The sequence below is a fragment of the Psittacula echo genome, assembly GCF_963264785.1.
Source record: "Psittacula echo genome assembly, chromosome: 10".
NCBI classification, from domain to species: domain Eukaryota; kingdom Metazoa; phylum Chordata; class Aves; order Psittaciformes; family Psittacidae; genus Psittacula; species Psittacula echo.
Window position 1 is genome coordinate 15,258,449 of NC_137741.1, and position 22,091 is coordinate 15,280,539.

Sequence of the window (22,091 nt, forward strand, 5' to 3'; positions counted from 1 at the left end):
CTGGGAAACTAGGGATTATATTTAGGAATGAATGGTGTTCTCACATAGTACCAGTGGGGTCAGTGGCCCCTCACTCTGTCTTGTGTACGAAGCATAAGGAGTCATTCTCAATATACGCATATTCTGAAAATATGCATACAAGTTACACAAACATACGGTCAATTTTCTATTCAGAACTGGAGCAACACATGTGGGGGGAACACTGAAGCTGGCAAATGGGCAAACGCAAGCAGTAACCCATTTGCTTAATGCTCTGCAAGTCAAAGTCTTGTTCACACAGGACTGCTCTTGAACCTGCTGTACACCCCAAGTGCTGTTGAATGCAGAGGGAGACCCATATTGTTGGTTGCAGGTTGGTTGGAGACATAGAGCCCCCTGAGAACCTTGGAGCTGCAAGTCTGTCCCATGGTCACTTCGTCATCTTCTGTCTTTCCTTCCACCCATGAGAGGTACTCCTGTATCTCTTGGTCTAGCTCTGAGAAGTCCTCTTCACCATCAGAGCAACTGTCGGCATTATAATCAATTTCTTCCACACAAGGAGGTTCGTCATCAATCTCTTGGCTGCTGTTGCTGCAGCTTCTGCAGAAAAATCACAAGAGAGACTGGACGTCATCAAAGGAGGGTTTGTTCTCTAGGGGTAAGAGCAAGTAACAGGGAAATGTGTTTCCTGGGTTCAATCCTGGCTCTGCTAATAAGATGTGAGATGGCACCAAACAAGATTTTGTATGTCTTTGTGTCTGTTTCACCACCTGTAAAATGAAGAGTGATCCTTACCTACCTCACAGGAGAAACACATTACGATTTTTATCACTATTACTGTTATTGCTTATACAGAAACAGAGTGCTTGATATACAGACAACACTGTTCTTGCCTTGAGGCACTTACAAGGTTATAGAAGCTGAAATATAGTAGAAGAAGAGGTATTCATTTTGCAGAAGGTTGCTGGTTTAATCATCATTCACCTCACTGTAGTTCCACATTTAGTGTAAGACCTAATTAATCCAGGTGGTTGAAGTGCTTTGGCATCTTTTCCTCCTGTTCTGTGCAAGCTCAGAGCACTTCTAACAAGAGGCAGCACAAACAAAAACTGGAGGCTTTGGGGTCTTCAAGCACACTGCTCCAAGGAGGGCAGGAATACCAGGAGTGTTGTGTTTTAGAAGGAGCGTGGAAAGGCTTTGACAGCACGACTTCCTGAGCAAGAGCCAAATTCAGAGGCAAATATGAATGACTGAGAAGAGACTCTAAATGGATGTGCCTGTCACGTTGTCTGGCTCTCAGAGGGCAGATTACACCACCACAGCCTCCTGCCATTTGCTTACAGGAATGGTCATAGTTTTTCTTTACATGTCCACTTCCAATACATACTGTATTACATCAGCAGTGCAATATTTAAGGCAGAAATGTAACAACTAGACTAGATGGCTCTGGGGGACAGGGTCTTTCTCCTGCCCGGCTGCCTTGCTCCCATTTGGCCTTAGCCCAGGAGGGCAGCTGCATAATTTTTCTGAGCCCAGAAAGAAGCCTGTGGTTTCAGTGCTGCCTGGATCAGAGTCTGGATGAATCAGGGGCGCAGATAGTGCATTTTTCCCCTGCAGGTCAATGTTTTCAATCAGAATCAAAGCAGGGGAATGTATTGCTTTGGGGGACTGGGAAAGGAATAATCATCTTCTACCTCTGGGCCAGTTTGTAATTTGTCCCAAGTTGGGAAGAATGAATGGCTTGGCAGATGGAGCATACACAGCTTTAATGTGTGGTCTGCTCATTTACATGTCAGTAACCAGAATAATCTTCCAGCTCTCAGCTGTTTTGCAGCAGTGCCAGCATCTGAGGTTTCAGAACATACCAAAGGTGTAAAGTATTGTTTCTGGATGTATTGATTCCTTCTGTCTTCTGCACTCCAAAAAAAAAAAAAAAAAAAAAAGGCAAAAGCTTTTCCTAGCTTTGAGACTCCATATCTTAACTGTATACAGACTACCCTGCGAGCAGAAACAAGCAGCATCAACCCACTTCTTCTCTGGCTGATCTCTGGCTTAGTTTACTTCAAAGGCTGGGTATAAAGGATTCTCTGAAAGCTTAATAGAGCTGTACAGCTTAAAAATAAATAAAAGAATAATTATGCACTTTTACAGTTTCTGGCTGTACTTCAGTCTGCTCAGAAATCTGGGTCAGGAAGAACTCATCCTGAAATTGAGTGTGACATGAAACAAAACAAACCAGGACAATCCTCCCAGCACAAACAGCAGCAAGCAGTGGTCTCTGCTCAAGTGGGCTTGATATTTTCTTAGTTTTTCATATGCAGGCATGGCCTGAATTACAAAGACAACAAGTACCTATGATAATGTTGAAAGCTGACTAAACTCAGGGGAACTAGATTTCTCATTTATAAGCTCTGCTCTTGTAGCTTTGCAGTCAGAAAGAACCAAGCATAGCTACTTTCAATATTGCACTTGTATGTTTGAGAAGAGCTGCTAATGCCATTGGGAAGGAGCATAGTTGCCAGCCAGCTCACTGATACTTTACAGATGGAATGATCCAGTTTGCAGCCTAGGAACTGAAGGTCAAGCATTGCATGAACAGCATCCCAATTTAAAATAATATTTATCATTATTTAAAGCTGGGAAACTCAGTAATGGAGGACCTTCTGAATTTTTTGATAACTTCCATGATTTTAGGACTGGATTTGTGGCAAAAAGGGAAAAACAACTCCTAGCCCAAAAGCACTTTACTATGGAAGGGAAATGTGGAAGACAACAGAGAATGAAAAATAAAAACATACAAAACTGCCATTTCTTTACATTGAAGCTTGAAGGGACAGTCCTTAGGATGAAAGTATTTATGCATAAAACCTTTGTAATGGACTTCAAAAGCTCTTCCTTACTGCCTACACACATAGTACACAAACCACCAAGACTGTGACAACTCAATACTTGGACAGATAGACTGCAGAGAGAGGTTCCCCATAAGTGAGGCTGTGCCTACACCATGTTTAGAGGTCAGGAGAAAGTACTTTCTTCCTACTTCGTTCTGCCCTTTGCTGTGACAGTGAACAAGCAAGTCAATTAGCACTGACCTTAGTAGTGATTTCTCCAATTTGGACCGATACCCACTGGATCAACACCACCACTACAAACTACATCATGAGCTACCAAACAGCAAATAGATGGAACCAATTTCCTGCCATTGCCAACACAGGCTGTAATCACACTGGTGACTTAGAAGCTGAAAAGCTCTGTATCACACTACCAAACTCTATAAACCAGCTATATCTCTACTATACGGAAATTTCCATCCCAATAATACACTTTCTGCTGCAGGAAGATTTAAAACCCAAGACAAAGCAACACAAAAGGGCTAGTTTAAACCATCATTTTAGAGCTTCTTCTGAAAGAGGAGTGGTGGCAGCACGTGGCATGAGAAAGAGCCAGCTAGTGCTGCTAACACTGCCAAAATCATCACATGCTGCTCCTCTCCATCAGCTGGTCTTTACCAGCTCCTTTAGGAAAGAATGCAAATGGTGAAACATGGCAATGAGCAGAAATGCCAACATCTGGACTATTGCATGTCACTGCAGAGAGCGCAGCTTGCTTTCTTTTCCAGCAGAGTGCTGTGGGCTTTTTTGTTGGGGCAGGTTCTTGGTATTTTTGTTTGCTTGTTTATCTTTTAATCTGGTTTTTAAAAACTGCAAAAGAACCCCTCTAACTCTCCAAAAACCAGAAAATAAAGAAACCAAAAAGAAAAGAACCCAGGGGACACAAAACAGATTTATCAAAGAATAATGATGTTGTCTTACAGAAGGTAAACAACGAGGAAAACCAATGACATTGCATTAGAGAACTCCAAGACAAATACAGTCTATGATACCATGAACGTGAACGCAGTACAGAAGAGGGGGAGGGAAGGCTGCTGATATATCTCGAGCCAACAGTCCCCCAGCTATCACAATAAAACATGTACGCATGTTGGTTGCTCTACTAATTCAAAACCTACAGCCTCATAGACCTCATCTATTCCAGCCCGGGGAAGCCACAACAGCAATTTGCAACTTTACGATGTGATAAATAGAATTTCTTTGTTTTGATTTTTAATTTGCATATTTATTGAGATATGACTTGATCTTAATTAGTTCTCCTTTTCTATGTGGGTGTGCTTGTTTGCTTGGTTTTGGAAAGCAAGCAAGCTTTGGTACTCTTTAAAATAATTCTGGAGCTTTTTCTGACTTAACATGAGAGAAGCAGAAGGGAGCCCAGTCCCTCCTTACACATCAGAATAACTGGAGCTTTCTGGTATGACTGGAAAATACCTATTTCAGGTACTTCATGCAAACCCATCTTTTAAGTCAACCTACTTGTTAGGTCACAGCTGGATAGAAACCCCGCAAGTCAGCTGCCCACTGAGCTGCACATAAGAGCCTATAGTGGTGGTTAATAGACTATAGCTACATGGTGTACATGAGGATGGCTGGTGATCCACCTCTCCTCCATACATAATTCTTCACTTGTGCATTTGTTTCCAAAGCATGGAATAAAACTAAAGATTTCTTAAGTAAATTCTTGAGGTTTTCCACTCACACTTTGCTTGTGTGGCAGGTCACTCACCCTCTGTATTCTACTGACTGGCTCAAAATAGAATGGGTTTTATTTTTTCAGCTGGAAAGAAAAGGCACTGACAACTGTCCCTCTTAGGGAATCTGTGACTATTGTTCAGGGCTGCTGTTTGACCTTCACTTGACAGGCCTCGCAGTTGCAGCGTGTTAGGGGAGGAAATGGAGCATTTACTTTATTTTCATGTTGCTCCTCTCACTCTTGTGAAATTTGCTGCAGTTTTGTGAGAGTGAAATGGGGAGCGAGTGGTTAAATCCTTCATACAAAAAGGAGGAAAAAGCTAAGTCTGGGGACCACTGCTGGTCATGGGCATACCAATGACGCTCAGTGAAGAAACCAAACATCTCTTTGCAGTGAAAAATAACATCCCCGTAGCTGCATAATCACCCTATCTGTAACCCTATTTTCTCCTTTCCTTAAATCTTCTTTCCATCATGATATGTCCCAATCCTTTGGAAGATGCCCAAGGCAGGGGATGTGGCTATGTATGATGAGCCAAACATGTCTGATACAGTCCACAGAGTAAAGAAGGCAGGAAATGGCTTTCTTGAAAATTTTCAAGATGTCAGACATTTCCCTTTGAGAAAACAGAAAAAAGATTTATGTCTGACCTAAACTGGCCAAGTTCTCAGCAATTACAGCATTCACCTAAAAGAAGGGTGCACTTTTTCTCCACTCAAGCAGGAACTGGAGACTCCAGCAAGTTCCCTGACCACAGCTATCACCTGAGCAGAAGGGGTATCATAGAATCACAGAATGGTTCGGGTTGGAAAGGACTTTAAGATCGCTCAGTTCTAACTCCCTGCCACGGGCAGGGATGCCTTACACTAAACCATGGCACCCAAGGCTCTGTCCAACCTGGCCTTAACATTGCCAGGGATGGAGCATTTACCACTTCTCTGGGCAACCTGTACCAGCACCTCACCACCCTCACAGTAAAGAACTTCTTCGTTACATGTAACCTCAACTTCCCCTGTTTAAGTTTAAACCTATTACCCCTTGTCTCATCACTACAGTCCCTGATGAAGCATCCTTGTAGGCCCCTTCAGACACTGGAAGGCTGCTATGAGGTCTCCACGCAGCCTTCTCTTCTCCAGGCTGAACAGCCCCAACTTTCTCAACCTGTCTTTGTATAGGAGGTGCTCCAGTCCCCTGATTATCCTCATGGCCTCCTCTGGACTTGCTCCAACAGCTCCATGTCCTTCTTATGCTGAGGGCAAAAGAACGGCACACAGTACTCCAAGTGGGGCATCACAAGAGCAGAGGGGCAGGATCACCTCCTTCAACCTGCTGGATGCAGCCCAGGATATGGTTAGCTTTCTGGAAAAGAATCTCATGTTTTTTTTCTAGCAAAGTTTTACCAATTGTATGAACAGTACATGCTGCTAAGTAAAGCGTCCTGCAGCTTTTAAAGAGATGCTGCCCTCTCTGTGGTGAATTGGGATTGCCTTGCCCTTCTTTTTACTGACATTAATATTGTACCTGTGTCACTGGACCTAAAAAGGTGTGTGGTCGTGCACAGTTTTGCTTTTGAGGAATCTGTATGTTTCATCAAAAGTATTTCCCAGGAACACTGCCTCTGAAGTCTTGTAATGAATTTATAACGAATCTCAAGCAGCCACATTTGCAGTTATCCCAGAGTACAATTTCACCTTTTATAGCTTCATGAAGAAGTATTTTAGGGCATAAATGAAGCAACTATGATGCTTTTAGGTAATTACATCTGTAAGAAATACACTAAAGCAAAAAGATGCCAATGAAGAAGGGTTTTAGTCTGCCCTTTGTGTCTTGATTCACTTTCTACAAGGTGTGGTGCACACCCTGTAATGACTTTCTAATTTCATCGCTGGAATTCAAAAGCTCCCCAGGCAGCAGCCTGGCTTTCCTTCTGCCTGAGAAAAGCCAGACAAGGCTCTACTTAGTCCCTGGCCTCACCAAAAGAGGTGATCAGCTATGTACTGATGCAAGATGACTCCAGCTTAAAGAACGATTGCATTCTCTTCCTTTGTTGCTACACAGCAAACAACGAGATGAACGTTGTAGGCTCCCATGAGATTTCCCTTTCCAAAGACTCTTTGCCAAGGGCTTTTACATCTTACAACATCTCCTGAGAAAAGGTGTGCTAAGCCCAAGGCAATGCCAGGTTCTTTGGCTTTCAGCCCAACACGACCAATCCTTACACGAACAAGATGAACGTAATTAAACATTGCCTTGAATTTGTTTGCTATGGCTGAGAGATGTTTGGTCTTGTTTTGAGTGTATATTGTTGTGTTTTGTTTGTTTTTTTTTCTTCCTGCTGAAAATAGCCAAGAGAAAGATATAATTCATTGCTAAGACTCATACTAATTAGTTTTGCAGGATTTCCCAGGGTAATTGTAGGCTGTAATATTTATAATTGATTTGGCCAGATTAAAATATGGATGTCTGGTGCACCAGCTAGGTACATAAAGAGCAACTGAGGCTTTATCATTTAAAGAGAAGGGAAGACTGTGTAAATAAAGGGAGAGGACGAAGAGCAAGAAACCGGCTGACTCCTGGTCAACACTGTCCCCTAATGTTCATTCAGGCTTGCAACAATTTAGCCCTCAACAGCACTTGCGTCTAGCAGAAACTATTAGTCTTCTTAGGAGCCACTTTTACATTCTTCTTATTGGTGAGAAGATGGTTGATAACTGCTGTAAGAGCAGAGGAGATGTTGAGTACACACCTCTCACTACACATGGTTGGGAAACTGAAAAGCCTTGTATGAAGATCTGTATTTAATTGAATTACACCGAGTCATTGATACACCTTCGATCTTTCTGTGAAAGACGGGTTTGTATAGAGGACAAGCAAGCATTTTTCTCCCATTTGAAGGGTACTAGCTTGATGTCACATGACATTCCTGGATTCCAGGTATCAGGTCAAATCCAAGCATGTTTTCAATGCTAACCAATACAATCCACATGAACTTTAGACTTGCAATATGGAAAAGCTGGTGAGAAGCCAAAAGCTGTGGATTCGGTCTTGCGAACAGTCATTAATTTCTTCTTAATGGAGAACCAAACTATATATCAGTGCAGGGCTAGCACTGCATCTTTAGCATTCTCGTAGCTGTAATCTTGTATGCATTAATAAAACCCACTGACTTGAACAGGTACAAGTCAGCCATGAAATGGAGCTGTTAGCGGTTGATGCAGACCTCAAAGATAACTAATTTTCCTTCTCTCACCCTTCAACAGTTCTTAGGTTTTGTCCTTTTTTTTTCCCTTTAATACCTTAATACATTTTGGCACATGGAAGCACCCTACTGTGTGTACTTTCTGAACTTGTATATTCCCTTTGGTTGCAATGATGGGACTCTTTCACATAGTGTAGTACCTGGCATGGGCAAAACACTGAAGACCCGATAAATCTGCTGCTTGGAAAGGCAGACATGAACAAAACAGCTGCATCCCCATCAGTGCTGAAAAGCTAACTCAGGGTACTGAGTCATGTTTCCACTTACCGAGGGTGATAAGTTTGTTAAGATGAACCTAACTATGGACATAAGCATGGCAAACTCCAGCTATACCTCCACAGACATACTATGCAACTTGCTAAATTTCAGTCACACCAAACGAATTCAGCCACTCTGCATAGGTGAGAACAGTTCATTCACCTAAAACTGGCAACCAGCACATTCTGCTGTGTGAACTCTTTGGCAACATGAGACATTCCTTAAGAAAACTTGAAACCTGACTGCCTATATCTGTACTATGCTCTCATGATGGATACCAGAGCTCAAGCCCCAAATACAGATTTCAAGCAAACTGAAGACCTTTAGAAGTAAACACATGATATATTCAGGCACTACTGGAAACTAAGCCTGGGTTAGAATGTCTTGTGAAAGCATAGCCCTGATCTTACTTTTTAGATCCATATTACACTAGAATTTAGTGTTTATTTAAGGGAAAGATATCACAATGCATCAGCTCTGGACCAGCACATAGGCAGACCAACCCATGTTTGCTGTTGAAATTAATTAGAGATTCTTATCCAATTAATACTTGTGAGAAAACTCATTAGCGTATTTTGCTACCTTTGGTTAGATGTTGCAGTCTTAGGCTGAAGAGAAATTTATGGCCAGCTCCAGTGAAGCAACTAACAGTAAATGGTTTAAAATCTGGTCCATTGCAATCTTGTTATATTCATTATACATGGGAGATAAACACAGGAAATAAAATATGGGTGACATAAAATAGATGGGATAATACCCATCCATCAGGAAGCACTGGCAGTGCCTTGGTTTTAGCCTGGGTTTAAGAATCAAAAGAAATGCTTTAAAAACAGGTAGCAACTGGGCTTTCTGCAGCTTGAGCTTCCTGTGGAAATAGCAGCAGCCTAGTCCCCCTGTATTGGAAGGTATTTACTAAGACTACCAAAACTCATCAGGACACTGAATAATGTTAGAGTTGCTGAAAAAATGATGTTGATTTTTGTTTGGGAGCTTTTTTTCAGTGTCTCTACCCCAAGCAATTTCTTCTCAAAACAATAATCACATTATTGATGATGTTTAGCAGTCCAGCCACAGTAATACAGGAAGATTATTGGAATCCTTGTAATTGCTTTTGGGTGCTTCCAGTAATTGAGACATTTGTACTGAGGGGGGGAAAGAAATGTGGAAAGATTTTGGCTGAAATGCTGCAAGTTTGTACTGTTGAGGATAAATAATGCAAAGGCATGGGGGTTCTCCTGGGTTCTTATTTCCCTAGGTGCTGTTTCATATAATTCCACTGACTTCATCCAATTTTTATAATTGGTTCTATATATTTAATTTCAAAAGTCCAAGTTCCATATGTCTATATCCCTGAGTTCTCTCTGAGCAACTTAAAGGATCTGGGATGGCCAAAACATATCTAGGCTGTCCTTTAGTTACATATCTGTTCTATGTAAAGGGTATTTTTTGGGTCAGTTAACTATGCATGCAAATACTTGCTTGCACACCAGATGACAGATAGACATGTAACCACCTGACTAAACTAATAACTAATGTAAATGACTAAATTGCAACCACTATACCCCTTCGAGGAGAAAGAAACCTCTTATTCATATTTCATGAAGAAACCTCTTTCTTCATGAAAACCTCTTGTTAGCTGATAACCACTCTAATGGTTCAGAGAATCTGTGATAACTGTGCTTATGTGTGCGTATATGTAAATATGTCCATACTAACAAACAAAGTAGATCACCATCCCTTATCTACCTTTCCTTAAAATTAGAGGAATAATAGATGCACACATATGTATATACACATACACTTGGACCCTGAACACACCTACACAGCCGCAGAGTTCCATGGTTTGCTCTGTACTCAGAGTTCAGTTTTCACTACAAGACATAGGAGGTATCAGGAGTTACTCCTACAGCTGGCTGAAAGATAACAAAAGATCACTGAACACTGATGCTATTGCATTCAAGTAGAAGCAACCTCAGGGAAAGAGCTGGCTACTGACCAGGGCAAATCAGTTCTTTTAATCTTCAGGTGAGTATTGACAAAAGCATCAGGTCACCTGAAGAGGGACTCAGACTGTCTGGGAAGGATTTGAGATATATTGGGATGGTCAGCAGGCAGGCAGAAATGGTTGTCTAAACTGTAATTTTTTATCATCAGCTATTTGAGAGCTTAAGCTAGAAGTTAAAAGCAGGTTTGTGTGGCAGAAGTTATGATCTTGGATTCTCAGTAAGGAACTATGAACATACTTGTATTCCACATCAACCTGGCTCATTCTTGTACCTTTTAAAGTAAGGAATGAGTGTTTAAGAAACCTTTCTGCATAGGTTGTTCTTTCACAATAGCGTGTCTTCAAATGTATAAACAATGACTGGGATATAAAGTGCTGAGTTCTGATAAGAAGAATGATTCTGGTTCTGGAGTGTCCAGAGAGAGGAGAGGGTATGGCACCATGTTGGGGTTCAACACCTGGTTTATTGCTGAATTCTGCTTTTAAGGAAAGCCTTCAGGAAAACCTCAGCTTAAGGGTCACAGAAAACAGTTTCTGGAGCATACTGAAAACAAGTAAATTAAGACTAGCATAGTGGCTAAGATGAAGCCTAAGAGGTTCCAGCTGACAGACATCAGTCATAATGGCCACCTCTCAAAGTAACTGCATCTCTACAAGGTCCTACTTTATCACAGGTTTCCTGAAATGAATCCAACACAAATCTGCAAAATCATAACCCCCCCTAAAAGTTATGCATCTCATTCCAGGAATGTTCAGGATAACTTACGTGAGAAACTTTCTGCAGTGTAAAAAGTTCGGAGACTGATACATAATTTCTGTTCTCGTCCTTTCCTGCCAGAACAAGTGTGTTTAGTCAATATTATAATTAGGAAGGTGAGAGAGACACTGTGTGTATGTGTACCCATAAAATAAAAGACAGAGAATGCAAGGCCAAAGAAATCTATCTTGCTTTTAAAGCAAATTGAAATGGGGTTTATAGCAGAAACATCTGATGAAGTATGTGTGATCATAGATAACTGATAATAGACCCAGGTTAAAACATCACCCTCTGCCTTCTTCCTAAATCTTCTTTCAGACATAATGAGATTCAGATAAAACAAATCTGAACACTTGTGTTCAATATATTTCAAAACATTCTGATCAATTATGTTTTCAACACCATATGGAACCAAATCCAAAACCTCGCTTAACCTCACTCATTACACAGTTGATTTGCATATGGCTTTGGACTTTGTTAAGGACAACAAAAAATGTCAGCTACAGCATCTAAGTGGCAACTCTTGTTAATTCCTTGATTTTGCCAAAGCCCTGCCAGATGTTTTATGAAGAAAAGCAAATATTTCATTATGCTCTCCCTGCCTCCTAAAATTTGTCTGTCAGGAATTGCAAGGATGAATTTTAGTGGTTTAGCACAGGAGATAAAAAATAGGCATGGAGGGCTGACACAAACATGACGCATTGTCTTCATCCTGCTTCAGAACTCAAACAGGGTTTAAAGAGATTCTTTGTGCCAGAAGAACCTACCAGCCAGGAACATATGACTCCCAATAAACAGACGAAAGAGGAAAAACAACAGCCATTTGCTCTGATCTAAGGAGGTGGCATCTCCTTGCAAAAAGAACATAGTAAAGCACATATAAAAGTTGCTGTTGCTGTTTGTTGTGCAATAAATCTTCTGATACTTTTCTGTGTTTCTGTATTTAATAATGTTTCACCTGTTTAACAGTGAGGTGCTGTTTTCAAATTAATCCATTTGTAGCTTGTAGCATCTATCAATTCCCAGCAGGGAACAATTTTTAAAATGGCTGTTAACATGAGTATTTCCTGAATATTTTATAAAGATCAATTTTCAAATGCCTGCCAAAATGTTCTATGTGTTTTACCTGGAAGTTGCAATTATGTTTTCTTACTTATTTCTGAATGTGAATATGTGTGTGTACATGTATATATGCATCTATAAATTCCCACTAAAACTCTTTAAAGAATACTAACACATCACAGAAGCAAGCACATTCTGAGTGAAAGCTGCAGCAACATAAACTGACAGAAGTATTCATTTAATCAAAATAAGACATGTATTTGGATGGATGGGGCAAATTAGAGCACAGCTTGCAGAGCAGTGAAACCATCACTTCATAGAGAACCACCGCAAGCATTTAACGTCACTCTCTGATTTACAACCAAAAATGATAAAAGGTCAGTTCTTGTGTGCAGTGTGACTGAAAAGATATGTCAGACTGTGAATCAGAGGAAAATTGAATCATGAGGCTAAACCAGCTGGGTTTGAAAGATACGGGTTCTACACTCGGTGAGCTTGCAGTCACATTGAGCAAACTGCTTTTCTCTCTTTGCCTAAGTTCCCCAATGACATAGACACAGAAGTGTCCATCACTCTACCTGGCTGGCAAGTTTATAGCATGGTGGCAGAGCCAGGGTGTGTCTGGAGCCCTCCACCACCTCTCTAGTCTGAATGAGGGTGCAAAACTGTTTAATCACGGAATCATAGAATAGTTTGAGTTGGAAGGGACCTTGAAGATCATTCAATTCCAGCCCTCTGCCATGGGCAGGGACACCTTCCACTAGACCAGGCTGTTCAAAGCCTCATCCAGCCTGGCCTTGAACACTGTCACGAATGGGGCAGACAGCTTCTCTGGGCAACCTGTGCCAGTGTCTCACCACCCTCACAGGGAAGAATTTCTTCCTAATGTCTAATTTAATATACCCTCTTTCAGTTTAAAGCCATTCCCAATCACCTCTTCTATGTAAGTGCTTTTTTCTCTACCAAAAGCAGTAAGCGAATAGGTGCTTAATAACCTTGATGAGTCTGGTCCAAAACCTCCTCTCAGAAAACCAAGACTTCAGTAAAGAAAATAGCAAGTTTCCAGATCTGTTAGGGACAGAAGTGAGTGTTCATGATTCTGCCAGAGAAGAATGAAGAGTTTAGCTGGAGGAATGATGAGGATGTAGGCCTCCTGCTGACATCAGGAGGAGAGAGAGGTGCTCAGTAATACCAATGATTAGCTGCCAGATCATATTTCAGAGAGAAATGCTGTAATTCTTGCAATACTGAAAACAACTGAAGTCATAAAAGTGAAGGGGAGATTATTCAGATGAGAAAGAAACCGTCACAAGCTGCTAGATTTTCTGTACCCAGCCTGGCCTCTGATTTGAAGCTGTCCAGTCTGCCTAGCAGGCAAAGCCAGCCATCCAGCTCAAGGACACAAAGGCTGAGGACTTGTGCATGCTGGTTCCACTAGACCTGAAAACCTTGTTAGTCAGGAAATCTTGTATTTCCCCGTCATTTGCCTTTGTATTGATGTTTTCTAGCTCCTCATTTTGTCTCTTTGCTTCAGAAAGCTGCATATTGCACCACTATAAAGAGACATCTGCTCTTCTCATAGTGGATTCTATCTTCCAGGAACTGAAACACCAGGAAAAGACCAAAGAAAAGATTGTGAGTTGTTTTGGCTCATGAATTGTCCCCCAAGGCATTGAAGAAGCACACAAAATAGTATTTGCTAGTCCAAACAGCAGAAATCCGAGTGCTAGAATACACAAACACACTTTACAGAGCAGAACCATTTGGGAAGGTTGCATTCATGAATGCAGGTTACTGACTGCTGTGCGCTGTTCCTGCTCCATCAAATCATGATGGTATGATTTTCTCTACAGAGCTTTTTGCTGCACCAGCTTTACATAGGTACCTCCATGATAACATCTCTAGTGTCAATAACACGCAGCCCCTTATAAAAGCACAGTGTGCTGCTGAAGAATCCAGGGTCTTGGAATGGTGGAGGATGGCTGAGCGGGTGTAGCCATATCAGACTGCTGCTGACTTTACTCTGAGCTTGCCAGGCTTACATTGGACCTTCTCCTTTTCTGCACAGCCAGCCTGCAGATAAACTGTGTCAGACTTAATGGTGTGTGATACAGGCAATTCAGTATCAAGGAGCACAAAAAAGCATCTTTGAGGATAGATGGGTTATCAGCTCAGCTCAAAAAGCAGCCTATCAAGAGACACTGCCAAGGAGATTTCAGAAATCTATAATTTAGATGTTACTGCAAGCCTAAAACTTTGTTTGAAAACTTCATACTCCTCTCAAGCAGACCAGCAAAGCCCGGGAGGATTAAACCAGTTATCAGTTCACATGACAAAGTAATGCACTGAGTATATATGAAGTGCTGTACACATGAAAGGTACAGGAAGAATGGCAACATTATACAGTTTTATCCTGCAAGGAATCAAAGCTGTTATTACACAGCAGTTTTCTCAGGGCTATTACACTCCATTGCTTACTCACCAATCAGCTTCCCTTTCTGGGCTTCCCAACAATATGAATCACTTCTAAATAACAATGCATTTACTTTACATACAAGCTTTGCAGCCTGAAACACCCCATACTGCGTTCTGAGAAAGGAAGCGGTCTGATGATTTGTCAGGAAAAGGTCTGCTGATGCGCATGGAGCTGCAACAGCATGTCCCAGCTGAGCTGCTGAACTCCTGAACAGCATCATTCACCACTAATTCTGTGCCATTTCTGAGGCAGGGAACAACACTGCTTTAAATCTTGTTGGGTTTAGAACAGAAAGCAAAGAATTCTAAATTCAGTGAGCAGCCAGTGCGACAATGTTAAGAAATAAAAGATATAAGATATATGCCCTGTATCAAAACTTGGCAAAAGTGCAAGGCCTTGATCCCTAATTCTTCATACTCAGCGTATTTCTTTGTTTGCTAGTAAGGATTACTGTACTATGAAAAATCATTTTATGATAATGACAACAGCAGGGAAAGCCTGTGGCACTTTGATGTCACTTACTGTACCGATGGGCACTACGGCAAGGCATGGTACAAGCTGCAGGCACTCCTGGGAGAGTGGTGCCTGTTTGTGTAGTTCTGGGAAAGCAGGAAGCTTAGGAAGTGGCAGAGTAAGGTCAGAGAGGCTGCATACACTGATCCAGAGCATCCCTTAGGCAGCGTTTTTCAGCCATGCTCCTAGCAACAGGTCTCAGTGAAAGACAGCACAGATCCTGCTGGTTGCCTTACTCTGACACACATGTACTTACTGTAATGGTCTCCTGTGAGTCTGGGAGGAAAATGCCCAAAATTAGGTAAAAGCCCATACAATTAGGCCTTTTAGTCAAATTAGTCATATTAACCTAAGCTGCTCAGGGGGAATTCATTAAGCAAAATGGATAAATTATCTGTCTAAAGATCTGTGATGAGTAGCAAAGCCAGACACGACAAACTGATAGCTCTAGCTGCAGAGATGCTTCCTTCCACCTTCTCATGCTGTTCTAGACATTTCCAGTGCAATAGAAGTCTGCAGGGAGACAATCAAGGAAGAAGATTTCCTGAGCTTTCTATTCCCTTGCTGCTTTTAAGGTCTGCCCCCTCAGAAGCTTGGCATACCCCTCTCCCACACTACTCCCTACAGTCAAGAAATGTTTAACATTTCACTTCTTACAGAGGGTATCCTTTGAGATGGATTAACCTAACACTCCTTAAATTCAGACCTATCAATTTCCTCTGTTGGAGGCTCTGGATTTAGATATCTTTGCTGTACTGGAAAATATCCCCTGATAACAAGCAATTATTATTACAAGATATACCCTTAGAGACAGAAACTGGCTGCTAGGGAAGATTGAAATCAAGGGGAGAGGGGAAAACCAAAAATACTATTCTCACTTAACCTGACAGGGTTTTAATCACTTTCCCAGCATGTCATAGCGAAGAGCCCTTGGACAACTTCCTGAGCAAGGCTCAATCGACACCTACCACATAAAGCACTTGATTCTCTCACAACAACATTAAGCATCATTATTGAAAATGGATGATAGAGTTCAATGCTAATTTCAAATTTAATTTGGTGTTTGAAGCCATTAAAAATATATATAATCTCCTCTTCTCCCCATGAGCTAACTTTTGGGCCCTTAAGGCAGCATCCATAGAAACCTGAAAGGCAGTTTGAAGAGTTAATTTCTGTGCGACTTTATGAGTGTGAATTGGATTGAATGATTTATAAAACATACACCTAACATAATGCCTATGACTGCAAGAATTTAAATCAAATAGTTTGTGCTTAGGACTGTTTTAAAGTGATAACTGTAGTGGGAGGAGTTGCTGCAGAAGAAGAGCAGAGGTTAATGTGCTTGCCTTTCCATCACAGTGGACCTGCATGTTTGAGTTGTAAAGGGAATGAACTTAGCAAACCAACACTGGCATATGTCAGAATGACTTTGAGGTGCATCATAAACTCTCGGAGGGTTCAGAGCACAGGCAGCCTGTGCTGGACAAGCAGCACTAGCAGTAGCCTGGAAGATGTTTACCTGTGTCCCAAGGAGCTTGTCATCTTCAATGACAGTGTGATAATACGTGCTAAGCAGAGACCCGTAGCCACAAAACGGGCATCTCTGACGTGGGGCTAAGCAATCAACAGTAGGAGAGATTCTGCTGAAGCACAGAGTAGAAAGGTGGTTATGGAGGTGAGCAAAACAGTCACCGATACAGAAGTCTATTCAGTGGGAATACTGAAAACCTCAGTTATTAGTACTGAGGGTGGAAAGATGAGGTATGAAAGTACATTCACTCCTCAGATGCCCTGTACTCCAGCAGTCCTCAGGACTCCTGACCACAGGAACTGCAGCAGGATCTGCCTTCCTGGAATGGCTCTCAATTTGGGCAGCATCTGCCAGGTATATGAGTAATCCTAACAGCCTCAGCAGGAATAGGTGTCCATGTAGATGACAGCTAAACAGGAGAACATGATGCTCTACACTGCTGCCAGGACACTCAGTAGCAGGACTTTTGACTGCTCACTAAGGTCAATAAGGTAGCTGAGGAGAGCTGGGAATGGAGGTCCCTATCAGAGTTTTGGGATTGAAACATCATCACAGGACAGACAAGCCCATAAGGTCAGGCTTGGACCAGTACAACACAGCGGTGGAAATTGTATGAAACATGTCATCCCTTGGTAAGCCTGATGCAAAATGAGAAGCTCATACTAAGGCTATAGCCTATTTCCAGTTCTGAAATCCAAACACTGTATTTTCCCATTTAGTTATCCAATGTTGCTTCAGCACTTAATTGTCTACCTGCTGGCCTGGCATTTTCTGCCATGCTGTTGCCAGGCCATCAATGTGTCCATCAGGGTGAAATGAGCTTTGAATCAGGTGATAAATTGTTAGTTTTGCTGCAGCTGGTGACATCTCTTAAATGTTTAAACAGTACAATCGCACACATATCTAGTAGCTGCTTGGTTATGTTTATTTTGGATGAGGTGCTATGCCGTTTCTTCGATGTACATGTCAAATATTCATAGATGGCAGGCTACTGAGATATCTTTTGTAGTATTTATAGAATTTATTTATCAGCAGAATCAATCTTTATGTGCCTAGCTGCAGCACTACTTGTTCCCTTACCTATTTCTCCCAGACAGTGTCTGTCTATCTAATATCCCTCTTCCTGCAACATCTATCTATTCACAGTATGGCTGTACAAGGTATTTTCCCACGAGAACTCACAGTATACATCTCTTTAATTTTAACTATACATCCACTCCATCTAATGCTTGTCATCTATCCAGAGCACTTGCTGTATCTCTCCACACCATCTCTTTATCTAGTCAGTGGTACCTGTCTCTACATAGTGACTCTATGCCTTTCTCTGAGTCACACACAGCACCAGAGTGTAACTATGGATTCTGGACCATAATTTCCCTTTTTTGCCAAACTGGACTCACAAATCACTGATTAATTTATCCGTTTTGATGGAAAGGCTGGATGTGAGGCATGAACTCTGGAAGGATACAAGTACCTTTGGGTCAAAGGCTCTTTCCTAGGTTTATTTGCTTCCCTGCTGTGTGTGAACTGTTCACTGCTGTGAGGGCAGGGAGCTGCACTAAGCTGCTGTTACCTGAGAAACTCATCTTCAAACAAAGATGCTGCAGTGACTATTGCCTCGCTGTTCTCTCATTTTCCATTTCCCATTCCCTTTTTCTCCTCTCATCTTCCTCTTTTCCCTTCCCCAGCACTCTCTATCCATTCTTCTAAGTTTGTTCCTTCCCTTCTTTTGTTCACTTGGCATTCTTAGGATGACATGTGAAAGTCCCTCCCTATTAAAAATTTACTGTCAATTAAATATTAACACAGGGGGGAGAAATCTGTTTGGCTCTGTGTGATTTACTGTGATCTGCAACACAAGGCCCAGCACAACAGGTTAAATAGATTTCACAGCCTATTTACCCACTTCACAGGGGTATGAAGGACTCAGTGACCCTCAGCTCTTAGAAAGCCTATAATGGGGAGAGAAGTCCCCACCAAGAACACCAGTCTGAATGAGATGGAGGGACACACTCTCAGGGCCAGAAAAAGAAGGACAGTAAAAACTAAAACTTCTTCTTGGGTTTTTTTCCCCTATTTTTTATTCATCCATATGAATCGTGACAAGAACAGTACAGAAGTTGATTAGGTCACCTAGAAGTGATCAGAGTGTGTTAAAATGTAGGGAGCATCTGAAGGAAGGAAAGGCAAAAAAGAACCAACCCAAAAGAAAGCAAGCAACCAGAGGAAACTGTGACAGGAAAAGAGGGAGGGAAAAGCTTCCATGTCTCTGGTTTTGGTTCCCTGAGCAAAGACCCCAGCAGTTCATAATTTTTCTTCAGGCAGGGCCAGCATGGTTCAATGAAATAATAAAACATGCAGTAATTAATGAACAGCTTCACAGCTTTATGGATAGATTTAACTCTTTCTCTTTTTTATTGCTGCTGGAAAAAAAGGCTGAGACAGATGCAAAGTAAGGCAACATGAATTAACTGGTGTTGACGTGGAAGGAGCAAATGATATTTTCACTGAAGTCAGCAAACCTGCTAACAGCTTATGGGCTTCAGAGGGGAACCAGATGTCACATGAAGATAAAGGGCAAAAGACCTTCTCCAGAACTGTCCAAGAGCAGGGACAAGAGATACCTACATGGAAGCAAAAATATTTGGGTTGTAGAGGTAATTGTCAGCTCAGGCGGTGGTAGAAATATGAATTACCTGTTAAGGACTGGCACTGTGATGGGCTGGACACCACTCTTCTGGTACATCCCAGAATTATCCTATCTGTCATTGCAGAGGGTTGTAAGATTTCTCTAACAAATCTTTGGGATAATATCAGTGCGTAGATATGTGCTGTGTATTTCAGAGGCAAGTGGAAATACTCATGTTTGCTGCAATTCAAAGCAATGTACAGGCAACAGGAAGAGAGACTCAAGTAGCAGACCAAAAAGGAATGTTTGAATCCCTGCTCTTTTAGAGACTTTAATCACAGCCTGACCACCAATTTGTCATGTGGTTTTGGCAAACTGCTGTGCATATTTCCCCTTTCTCCACAGTCTGCCATGTCTGTCAACTACCAGCTATGACTACCAGTCTGTGCCTTAGTTTCTTCATGGTGAACAGTGGGAATAACTGTGCTCTCAGAAATGGCTATCAGCCACATGATAACTATCCCTTAAGGAAGAATGCTAGAGGAGGAAATGCGGCCTTCAGATGAGAAGGCAAAAGAATAACTTATCATTCCCCTTTCCTATTCTGGTTGGGAAGAGTTAATAGTGTCTTAAACATGTAACACCCACGAAAGAGCTGAGTGCTATGATAGTTAGAGTGGGGAAGGGTTTCCTGCAAGAGCAAACCATGAACACATCAATAGATCCACAGGAGATGTCTGGTGTCAGTACTTGTCTCCTAAAGAAGTAAGCTACTCCCATGGCCAGATTCATGGCAAGGAACATAGGAAGAAGCGGCAGCGGAAGAGAGAAAATCGTGAATGATGATATCCAGGGTCAGCTGCACAGGAGGTTTTGCCCAAACGTCTCTCCTTATGTTCACCTAGATCATGGAGAAAAGACAAAATATGCACTGATTGGAACAGGATGTGGAGACACTCCAAAGGTAGATCAGAAAGAACAATCCATCTCGTCTGACTGGGCTATATAATTTACTCATTGTGAGCAGATGGGTTATGAGGTCTGCCATCAATGATGAATTATATTCATGATAAGTCATTCCCAGCTAATGAGGATCCATTATCATTAGCTGCTAAGGAAGAATAACGGCTTGCCAGGACAGAGTGGGGGTTTTACAATTTCCAGGGAGAAAATTCTGGGCTGGTAGCCACCTGGCAATTGAATTTTCAGGAAACTGAAAGCTTTCCAAGATGGATACCTTCTGCTTACTGCAAGCTTGGGCTTTTAATTTCCTTGGGCAAGTTCAGGAGAGGGAATGAAAGAGGTGGCGGAGGAGGAGGAAGCGAAGGAAAATAGTAGTAACCGTATCTGATAAGACTGTGATTAAATCAAGGTCTCACTGTAATTACACTGCATTTAAATAAACTTTGCCTACTAAGTAATTGTAATTAAACTGCAATTAAACATGTATTTATATCACCACTTCCTCCCCTGAACAGCTGTCTATTTCCACCTCCTGTTGCTGCTGTCTACCTGCCAAAACCTCTGAAGATCTCACAAGGGATTTTACATTTCCTTGGACTTCCCAGAGGAGATATTGTGAGGGGCAAGGTCTGAGACTTCCCTTATGCTCCTCCAGTGCAATCACCTAGAAGAAGCTTCTGTATCCAAGTTGTATGGGGAGAAAGAGATATACAACTTGTGCTGTGATAAACTAGATCTGAAGGAAAGGTTGTGAGGGGCAGAGATACGAATGAAGGGAAGTGGGTCTCTCTTTCACTCTGACAGGAACTTGAAAAGGTACCTATTTCCCTCTTTTGAAATTACTTCACATTTGGGCTAGAAATAAAGCTATTCTCCTTGCCTTCCATAGAGCACTTTTGATACAAGTATATTCTCTAGCCCCCCAGATCTCTTTTTCCTGCACCATGTTTCTGCTTGTGCATTGTTGTATATGGCATCGAGCAAGTAAGCTCACTTATGTACATAGAACCTACAGGTGAGAGTCCAGAGCCGGGAATACAATTCTTGTGCTCTGTTTTCAGCTTGTTAGGAGTATTCACTAACTCTCAACTGTGTCTCAGTTTCCTTTATTTGCAGCACCGAGCTACTTGCACATAACAACCCTACAGCTGGTCTTTAAAGCATAGTGCAGTTCTGAACAACTGAGTTAGGGAAGTCTCCTACAGAAAAACAGGAGGTTCCAGTTATTTAAAATGGAAACTAGTTCCTGGAGAGTCTGAAGGAGTGAGGAAGGGAAAGGAATGCAGAGAGCAATGAAAGAAGAAATAAACAGCTAAAGGGAGACTGATAAAAATGAGGAGGTGAACACTTATCACGGTGCAAAGGATGCCGGAGGCTAACAAAAGTAAACCACTTTCCCTGCCCTACCTCCATCCTCACCAGAGATGATGGAAAACATCTCCACTTGAGCCTCTGCTATCACATAGCTCTAATTAAGGAACTGAAGAAATACCACCGTCACCCTCATCTGTTTGTGTTCAGTGGCTGAAGGGCCATCATGCATCTCCCTGACAGCTAGTCATTACAGCTTCATATGAGCACCCTCCTTGCACCACAAGTATTGAGCCCTCTGTTAAATACTTCAAACAAAACCTTTGCTACATTTCTATTATTTGAGGGAGGTGAGCCATGAAGCCATTATCATGGGAAATCACTGATGGGAGGATAAGAGTATCTGATGAGAAGACTGAATGGTAGACATGCTGGCAGCATCCTAGACATGTTGCTTCAAAATATACACAGCAAAGGAGAAAATCCTCATGTACACATGTGGGCTGCTCAGAAGTGCATGTGGGCACCATGTAATATAATAATAAAAAAATCCCTATTCATAGAATTGTAGAATGGTTTGGGTTGGAAAGGGCCTAAAGATCATCTAATTCCAACCCCCCTGCCATGGGCAGGGATGCTTCACCCTAGACCATGTTGCCCTAGGCTCTGTCCAATTTGACCTTGAACACTGCTATTATCCAAAAGTAGTTGAAAAAACCTATTTGTTTACTGGCAATTTTGCTATGACTGCTGTATTGCACTCT

The 22,091-nt window shown here is 41.8% G+C and overlaps 1 protein-coding gene across 1 annotated transcript in view; it reads right to left on the reverse strand.

Moving 5' to 3' along the window:
* Positions 1-272: 272 nt before the first annotated feature.
* The window catches only part of AGBL1 (AGBL carboxypeptidase 1), a gene marked incomplete at both ends in the record, with an annotated part of 282,988 nt that continues 261,169 nt past the window's right edge, over positions 273-22,091 (reverse strand). Inside the window, one exon of the mRNA XM_080626759.1 lies at positions 273-579. Coding sequence (XP_080482885.1) covers positions 273-579 — 307 coding nt within the window. The remainder of the gene's footprint in view (positions 580-22,091) is intronic.